Source organism: Penaeus vannamei, chromosome 5 (assembly GCF_042767895.1).
Source record: "Penaeus vannamei isolate JL-2024 chromosome 5, ASM4276789v1, whole genome shotgun sequence".
Taxonomy (NCBI): Eukaryota; Metazoa; Arthropoda; class Malacostraca; order Decapoda; family Penaeidae; genus Penaeus; species Penaeus vannamei.
Genome location: NC_091553.1, coordinates 41,224,226 through 41,234,225, shown reverse-complemented (window position 1 = coordinate 41,234,225; position 10,000 = coordinate 41,224,226). Strand labels below are relative to the sequence as shown.

The 10,000-nt window shown below is 34.4% G+C and overlaps 1 protein-coding gene across 3 annotated transcripts in view; it reads right to left on the bottom strand.

Moving 5' to 3' along the window:
* LOC113815828 (protein FAM76A) overlaps positions 1 to 9,999 on the bottom strand; it is a 28,342-nt gene extending 18,343 nt beyond the window's left edge. The window contains exons 1-3 of one of the 3 annotated variants that reach the window (XM_070122121.1): positions 9,809 to 9,999; positions 4,436 to 4,500; positions 3,349 to 3,565 (exon numbers count right to left, since the gene is read on the bottom strand). In XM_070122121.1, the coding sequence (XP_069978222.1) occupies positions 3,349 to 3,565; positions 4,436 to 4,500; positions 9,809 to 9,889 (363 nt within the window). In that variant the 5' untranslated portion in view covers positions 9,890 to 9,999. The remainder of the gene's footprint in view (positions 1 to 3,348; positions 3,566 to 4,435; positions 4,501 to 9,808) is intronic. The other 2 variants (XM_070122122.1, XM_070122123.1) reach the window with 2 other exon arrangements.
* Between the last annotated feature and the right edge of the window lies 1 nt (position 10,000).

Here is a 10,000-nt window from a genome sequence, read left to right as displayed (position 1 = left end):
AAGAATCCTGAGATCTTTTTATTTAGAGAACTTGTATCAACCCATTGGACCCAGATGACGTTGCGGTCGCGTCATGGAAAAAAATTGACCTGAGGGGCCAGTGAGGTGAAAATGCCGTCAATCGGGCAAACTGGCCGCAGCCTGGGTGACACGAACTGCCGTCATGAACAAAGGCCAGGGTGACGGAAAAGACTCGCCAAGAGTGCACAAACCTCTTGGATTTGATTCCTTTTATGCTTATAAGTGGGCTTTAGCGTTATTTCTGTCGATAAGTGAATGTGGAATGTGCATAAACAGTGACTGGAAGAGCGTTGGCTCCAGGGAGGACGTCTTTTCCTTGCTGCGCACCATATTCCTGGCCGCTTTGACTGGCGTCCCAGGTTGTATTACATAAAATTGAAAACTATGAAAAAATGATATACGACACAAATTACCAAATGTTCCTTTTTTTTTCTTTTCTTTTTTTCACTGATTTATATCCAACATAGAGATGATATGGAGTCTGTGCAAGTTAAATAAGTAAATACCATCTTGATAAAGCAAATCAAAAGACAAATATGGACATTGGAAAATGGCAATTAAGCTAAAAAAGGTTACACAAAATAACTTTGTAATGGGGAGGCACAGAGTCTTGTCACCGCTCATAGGTGTTCATGCGTGCCCAGTCTATGCACCACATGCCCGAGCTATTGGTTACTTACGAAACCTGAGTTTTCAGCCCCGTGATTTCCATGATGCAACCAGATCCAAAGGGTTGAAAGATCCCTCCCCAGCAGGTGACATGTACATGCATGCCATGATTGTTACTGACAAATTAGCAAGTGGCATCAAGCTCATTGGACAGAGCTTATTTTTCTCTGATAATAGCAGCATCACTTCTATGGTAAAACTTTTAGGCTATAGTACCTAAATTGAAGGTAAATATTCAAAAGTTTTATATTCATAGGAATTGTATCAAAATACAAGCTTTTAGGTATCTAATATTACCCACAAACTACTAAACGAGCCAGGTGCTAATAGGGGAAACTGTCAATGCTAAATTTTTTACCCTTCGTTATTGGGTTAAAAGGGGTTAAACAGCCATGATACCCGACCAAAGTGTATGTGCAAAAATATTTCATGATATTTGGCAACTGGATACATATGAGGACTATTTGAAAGTGTCCTTGTCTTTCCAAGAATATATATGACTCTTCATATAATTTTCTGAATAATTACTGCTTGGAAAAGAAGTTGTTCTGAGCCCACGGCAGTAATTACTTATATTTCAATACAGTAAACCTGAGTTGCACATTTCCTTAAATTTTTCTGTATGTCCTTGTTTTGGTTTAGGACTAGTTCTTATCTTTTACTGCCAACAGTATTGTTAACATCATTATAATAGCCATAATGCTGAAGCTGATTAAGATGCTAATAATAATGATAATGATGATAATAATAATAATAATAATAATAATAATAATAATAATAATAATAATTATAATAATAATAATAATAACAATAATAATAATTATAATAATAATAATAACAATAACAATAACAACAAAAATAATAACAATAACAATAATAAAATTTAAAGACTAGGAAATCATGTGATAACACAGGGGCTGCTCACTTTCTTACTTAAACATATGACAGACTTTCATATTCTGAGATGAAATTTTGACCATCTGCACTTGGTGCTATCTAGTTCTGGTCAACTTTTGGTATATTTGTTATAAGACTAATGAAATACAGATGAACATATCAACATACTAATCCAACATATGAAAACATTGAAAATAAAAGAATATTATATAAATATCAATATATACAATTCATTACCAAAATTAACATTTCCCATAAAAAATATGACATGAGAATATTAGAATGTCCAAAATCAACTGTTTAGCCATTATTAGATATACCCTATTTACACAAAACTATTGCAAATACTTCAGCTACAAAATGAAGTGTTTCTCATATGAGTCCACATTTTTCTTACCCCTATGATCATCATGAGCAAAGGCCAAGGTGACGGAAAAGACATGCCACGAGTGCACAATCCTCTTGGAATGTGATTAGACTCATTTGGCATTTAGAAGGGGGCTTTTGCATTATTCCTATCGATAGCGTGTGGAACGTAATGTACATAAGCTGTGCCTGGAAGAGCACTATGACTGGTGGTGCAGGTTGTATTGCAGTAAGTTGAAAATTAAGAAAAAATAAACATTAAAACAAATAACAAAATGTTATTTGTTTTTCTTGCACCAAGCTATTTACTACATAGAGATGTGATATGGAGTATGTACAGGGAAAATAATCTATTACCATCTGGATAAAGCAAATCAAAAGACAAATATAGAGATTGGAAAATGGAGAAAATAACTTTGCAAAGGGGAGGCACAGTCTTGTTACCGCTCATAAGTGTTCAGGGGTGCCTGGCCTACGCGCTGCATGCCTGGGAGAGAGGCCACTTACGTAACCCACTGCCTATATTTTCAGCTATGTGATCGCCTTGACACAACCGGGTAAATAGTCTTTGCTCCTTTGAAATATTCTTGTGGAATAATTCTTTCAAAAATGTCAATTTCCAAGGGCCAGACTTACAAATACTAAATTCATCTTTGCCCAACTAGCCTCTTTTAGGTATTTTTGCAAATACCTAACATTACAATGCCAAAAAGAGACCATATTTTATGTCTGTCTCTACCCCAAACATAGAATTCAATATCAGCATCCTTCACATACTTTTACTTCATATGAAGGAAGCTTGTCATAGCAGCAATTTCTTATTTCAATCCATCAAACTAAATTCTTAACACATCATAATGATCTGATATAGTTCAGGTACCATTATTACAGGCCTTTCAATATTATTAGATACATGTGCAATATACATATATAAAAGAGAACAGGCTTTTTAACAGGTACACCAAGTAGTTTTTTGTAGCTTATATCAAAATTAGTATTAATTTTATGTTAAGTTTATGTGAAATAAATCAAAAGTTAGACAAGTATTCAGTCGTACCTGAACTCAAATATGCTCAATGGCATGAGAATAAAGCTTTACTAGTATAATCAAAGTCACAGCATTTTATGAAATCTGCATTACTACTCATGACATTACCTAATTTCTTGTTCAAGGCACTAGTTCACCATTAATAAGCTATTAGTATGACCAGTACCATACCATTATCAGACTATAACAGAAATATTACCACAACAATTATATAAAAACTATATCATAATTATCATTCCTTAGAAGAAAATACATTGACATTTTTTGTTGTTGAAAAAAATATATATCACAACTCTATTGTACATTTCTTTTTAGGCTAGTAAAATATTACATGTAGTTCATCTCACCTTCTTTTTATCAACATCCTTCCTGTCAAATGCACATTTCTGTTTGCATTGATCACAAGTAAGTGGGGGTCCATACTTCCGCTCTGAGTTAGTGCATCGTTGACATTTGTTACCAATAAAGGCAGCTATAACATTGCAGTATTCACATGCTGATGGTTTGCCATGTTGCTTCACCATAGACTCGCATTTCTTGCAGATAGTGACGGTGCTGCTCTTGCTGAAAGCCACAGAGCATTGTGAAATAGTCTGCCCACACATGCATTAAATGGGAATCAACACCTACTAGTTTTCATGTAAATGAAAAGCTTATCCTAACCTCAAAACATAAATATCCCATATATTCTTATTATTTATATTTCAGATAACCTTACAAGCCACGGCTTACCCAGCTTAAAATGTATACTTAAAATGTTATAAAACTATTATAAACCTTTTAACTTGTAACCTTTATTAATAACAAAATTATCATATAAAACTACAGGGAATAGGAGAGTAAGGTTTCCACACAAAGCTTGTCATTAAATGCAATGTAATAGGAATTCATCAACCAAAAATAAATAAAAAACAAAACTGACACAAACACTAATTAGTAGTTAAGGAAAAATATATGTAATGTAAATATCATATTTCATGATATATCAAATTACTCTAATCCTTACCCAGGAGCCAAGGGTTAAGCTGTCTATTTACTGCAATCTTCCAAAATGGAAATGGAAACTCAATTCTATATAGTGAAATACATGCAAAGGGGGTCACATATTCATCTCCTTCAAACATATAATATTGGATCTTTTAAGAGTGAGCAACAGGTACACAAATTAGTGTGCATTTCCAGAAAAAAAGTTATAATCATCCAAAAGCTTATCATATAACACAAATATCATAGTAGTCTGACATCATACAGGACACTGTCCAATATAAGGAGTTTTCATAGTCAAAGTAGAAAACCTGACTTAACATGAAAAGCAAAGTTAGTGGATGATTATAAAGTAAGTTGCATATCAAATCGACCTTGGTAAGTCTCAATGTGTTGTACCATTAAGTGATCCAAAATCATGATATGAATTACAGTCTAAGAGAACCTTACCTTTCCTGCTGGAATTCACTTCGACAGTATGTGCATTTTACAATAGGAAACGAACCTCTACACTCCTGAAAAAATTAGACAAAGATATATTACATCTGTTTACTCTTCAAATAAAAATATAAATATCTTTGTAAAAATATATATAAACATATATACAGATTTTAACAATCAAATTCTTTTTAATATTGCCTACAGTCTACAAATATATATTCATATTGATAGTATACTTCTTTGGCAATGATCCTTACTTTAGAAATGAAATTTGAGTGACACTTTTTTTTTTTAACACTTAATTCTACCCGTGATGTTTAATCTAGAGTTGCTTACCAGTATTACTAAAAATCTGTGAGGTTATACCAGGTTCTCCTTTTCACAGTACTGGTAGTGTTATAATCTAATTGTTATTTATATGTTTGGTCTCAAACCATTTGTGAGAGTTTTAATCTCCTACAAAAATAAGCCACTTTTAATAAATTTACCACAGACCTGTGTTTGTGAAAGCATACCCATCGTTTGATTGCAAATTTAACATTGCAACTCCTGCAGCCTAAAAGTCTTGACCAAGATTTTACAAGAGACTACATAGTCGTTGTCAAAAGAAAAGAGAAACTAAAAGAACTAATCAGTAACCTATGAAATTTACTTAAAATAACTAGACTTCCACATAGAGACATTACTATTGCCTTTACTTTATGTAATCATCAGCAATTTGCGATTAATACTTAGGTGCAAAAGGCGAGTATGACTGATAAAGTTCAAACAAAAAAAATCTTTAACAATAACAAGACCCGAAACTGTTGTCCCACTTATTTCAATAAATCTAGTTTGTGCATTGTGGGGTTTTTCTACCAATAACAAGATTGATAACAAAAAATGCCTTGTAAGACTTATACCCTACTTTTGCAAGCCTGTAACTCCTACATGACCACAGTCTAAGCCCAACAAGCAAACAACACTGAAGTGGAGACAATTAAGAACAGGCTTACCCACCCTTGGGAGGCATACTTGCCACCCAATATATGGTATAGTTCAAGTCACCTAGTGTGAGTGGATTATTCAAAATGAACTTAAAATCTGGCAATCTTTAAATTAATTTTGAAGTAAATTCTTTCCTTAAGTATCTATTCTTACTTGTGAATATATAACCTCTCTGTTTGGGATTTGATCCCACGCCGCCATACCGTAAGGCTGCCGCTCTATCCACTAGTCCACCACTCACTCAAAAGGCATTTACACACATACAATCCACAGCGGCACGGGGTTAAAATCTCATCTATCAACCTAATTTTCTTTTCACACGTTACTAAAACCAATATTTCTATTTTGCTTGGCTTCTCCAAAAACCTTTGTTACAAAAGATTTGATGAGCACAGATGATAACACGGAGATGATGGAAAAAAAGAATAGAAAGAAAAAATATATAAAGACTGAATTGCCTTTTTGACCAAATTGGTCATCCTTTACTATAGTGCATCCAAGCTCAGGAACTTGACCAAGACTCCTATTTTCTAATCAGGTGATATTCTACACATTTATAAATGTTATAAAATGTTGAAATTCTTTTTTACTAATACTCATTTTCCCCTTGAACTGGACAACTTTTTTTAGTCTGGAGGTCAAATGGTACAAGCACCCACATTGGCAAATGATGTGATCAGGTCTCTTGTAATCTTCATTTTTAATTCCTTCTTGTATGATAATGTAAGCTCCCTGCAACTCATTATGTTCTACCCAGATACTATAACTAAGAATGGAGAAATACCTTATATTTTTTCATTAATATCTTGTATATAACCAAAGCTGTCCATGAATAACTATGACATCAATTGCACATGTAGTGATACTGTTCAGCATTATAATTCATAAGTGGATATATATATATATATATATATATATATATATATATATATATATATACAATCATCACAGAATAATAATGCAAATATCAGGAATTTAGAGAAACACCCCAAATAACAACAGACAATGAATAAACTTTCTTCACTTTATTGTTGGTTTGTAACAATCTAGCAATCTAACATTAGCCAAAGGTATTGCTAAAAACTAAATAAATTTGACAAGTCTCATTACAGCCTTCAAATCAAAATAAATAATTTTCAATATGTATCACCAATCTAACAACAACCCTTCTGTATGGATTCAGTCGGTCACTGAAACACGTGCTATCTTTTCCAGTAGAAACTCGGGTGTTGGCACGTCATGCGACACCCAATACCTTTTTGTGATCGGAGGTATTGGGAATGGCTGCTATTGATGTCTAGCTGTTTTACTGTATTGGTTATTTTTTTACTGTTACACAGTATTTTGGAATACAATATCCAAGATGGCTTTTCATATCTTATGGTGGGTTGCACAGTGATATAAAAGTACAAATTCGCATTATAATAATTGAGAAAAAAAGATTGCATTTGGCAACATGATAAACATTTACCACCTATTTAACAATGGTCGCATGAGAGATGTTGTATAGACCCTAACTGGTAGAATACACAGCTGTGATAGATGACAAAATTTACTAAAGACTTATTCTTTAGCTACTGATTCCTTCATATTGCAGGAAAGGATATAGATAAAAACTGAAATAAGAGTTGATTTTTCTTCCAATGTCACTCATGACTTTCATAAAAAATATTAAGGAAATAAATAAAGAACAATAAATAAATTAATGATAAAGTAAAGAAATGAACATGAAGTATATCTGGGAAATTATGGGGTAAAACAGGCTTAAATAAGATGAATTGAGGAAAAAATGTGTAAAATCAGCACAAAAAACATTTAAAATCGGCCACTGAAACTCTACAGATGAACCCAGCATCTTAGAAATTCTACAGACCAATGTACCAAAATTTAAAAAACTCTACAGGAACCCAACTCGCCTTTCAGCAAAATCTACTGAAATTCACACATTCCAAACCACCCCAAAAATGTACTGACCAATAAACAAACCTAATCTATCCATGCCTAGGTGTGCCCAAGAGGAGGATTGATGGAGGGTTGCACCTTGGTATGTACAGCAAGACAGAGCCGCGTTTATACCATAAGATAATAAACCAAATACCTTGACATCTGGAAACTTCAAAATTTTGTTCACTTCTTTCTACTGTCTGGATTACTTGATTCTTTAATTTTTCTAGCAACTGATAGGCTCTGATATAAAACTGGAATAGTTACTGAAATGCATGATGCGCTGATCATTCCAAAGAATTGTATATATAAATTAAGGGTTAATCTTTTGGGTTTGGACAGTAAGTTAGAGCAATTTGAATACAATATTCTTGTAAAGGACCAAAAGTTGCAGTCATCGGTACAAAGAATAATCTGGCCAAGAACGGTAATGCCACAAATAAAGGAAGAAGATTGAAGAAAGCGCCATCTCAACCCAAGTCCACTCGGTGCTCCCAGGCTTCAGCTCTATCTTGCCATGCATACCAAGGTGAAGACTATGTTTCCCAAGGTGTGTTGGGGGGTAGAGCCCTCCATCAATCCTCCCCTTGGGCAGTGCCCTAAGGACACACCCAGTCATGGCAACTTAAATTAATGAATATATTTTTTTAAGTGGAGTTGAGGACTTAGTCTCTGACAAGTGCATCCATACTGGAAAGAATTATCAAATTGAGTATAACATTAATAAAAGACTTAAAAGACTTAAAAAGCATAAATGTGTATCAGCGGACACGGATAATTTGCAAATTATAAATCTGACAAGCACATAGAACACAAACTACTTGGGATATTGCAGTAATGAGTTACGTGGTCAGTATTTTATTTTTCCTGGTAAGCTAAACAAAATGAGCGACTTAGACCTAATTGCTCAAGGTTATATCCCTTCTTTAAAGTCTGGGAAAATCAAAAGTAGTTTGTGTTAATGAAAAGTGTACCAAAAACAATTATAAAGAACACGTACTTCCACAGTTAAAATTCCTAGCTCTTACTCCCTCGATATTTACTTTAAAATATATTCTAGATATGGGCAACATCACTGGTAAAGAGTCATTAATGAATGAGACGAAGTTGATTTCTGAAATAAATTTCTACAGAACCCCCCACCCCCGTCAAATATATAATGCTAACACCATCCCTAGGCAGACAGAGTTTGGGAAATAATTAGTAAATTTCAATGTTTAACATAATTAGTAAATTTCAATGTTTAACAGGTAAATGTTGAAGAGACACATGCCTGTCTACCTGGTTATTGGTCTTGCACCTATCAGCATGGTCTCCGTAAGTCAGTATATTATCATCATATAAAGAAACAGTCTACCTTAGCAACAGCAAGGAACGTGAAGCATTGAGATCACTACAGAATTTAAGGCATTTCATCATTAACTGTGCAGTTTTACGTGAATTATACAAGCACAACAGTTATTTTGAAAGCTGCAGATAGTGTTTTCTCAATATTTAACATTCAAAAATAAATACTGTAAATTATCTATTTCAATGGTACTTAGCTGCTATTCCGCAAGACTATTTTCCTATTCTTCATAACATTGCAACGTAACCTAACCTCAACCCATATCTAATCTGACACATATAGGCCTATGAATCATTCCCTAACCAAGACATGGCATTGTGACTTAATATCCAATTATCTACCTTAAGTATTTATCTTAAGTAAAGGTCATTAAGTAACCAATTAGGGTAAGGAGACCCTTTTTCATAGGATTTAGAATATCCTCTAACTTCCCTAAGATATGCAAATGTCTTATGATAATGGCTGAATAATTTAAAATTCCAAATACAAATACAACTTCCCATTTAGCAAAACTGAATGGGTTTGGATTGGAAAAAAGGTATTACATTTGGAAATTTAACCAATAAAAGGAACCTTGCCATTTCAATAATAGTGGCAATTCCCTACACCATAATCTTGCATAATCAGATTACAAGCTTTTCATAGACTTGGACAAAGAAAAGTCTGAAGATAAATAAGGCATTATCGAATCCAAAGATAAAGCACAACTACACAAAGAGTTCATCTCTCTTGCTGAAAGTTACTTGGATCTTGCATGTAATCCGTTATATCGGATTTTGAGGTCGTAAACTGGTCTCCAAAAATATACAGGAGTTAATAATTTGACAGTGGGTAAACAAATCGGCCTATTTGCCTAGTGTAAACGGTCTTGGCACGGGGAAGAAAAGAGACGCGATGTCTTCCCTCCATTCCACTTATCCAGAACACTTACGAATCCCTTTGTGCTAAGATCCTTACTAATATTACGTGTTGCATCTTAGAGCATTCGAGTGTCCATCGTTGAGGCCGATTGATGCATCTGAGCTCGTGAGAAGCGACATCCTTTCTTGGCCACCGGTGACGAACTTAAAATCTGCTAGCTTCGGTCCTAACAATGAACTCACCTTGCACAGTTGCTGCCCTTGCGAAAGTTCCTCGAACGGGTGCCGGCTGAAGCAGCGGGAACAGGCAAATAATGCAGACATGTTAGTCCACTGCGCTGTCCACTAACACAAGAATAAAGGGAATCAAAGAAGGGAAGCAATCCGTGTCTGCTTCCTCGCACTCGCCCTCACAACAACTGACATCTGATGGCG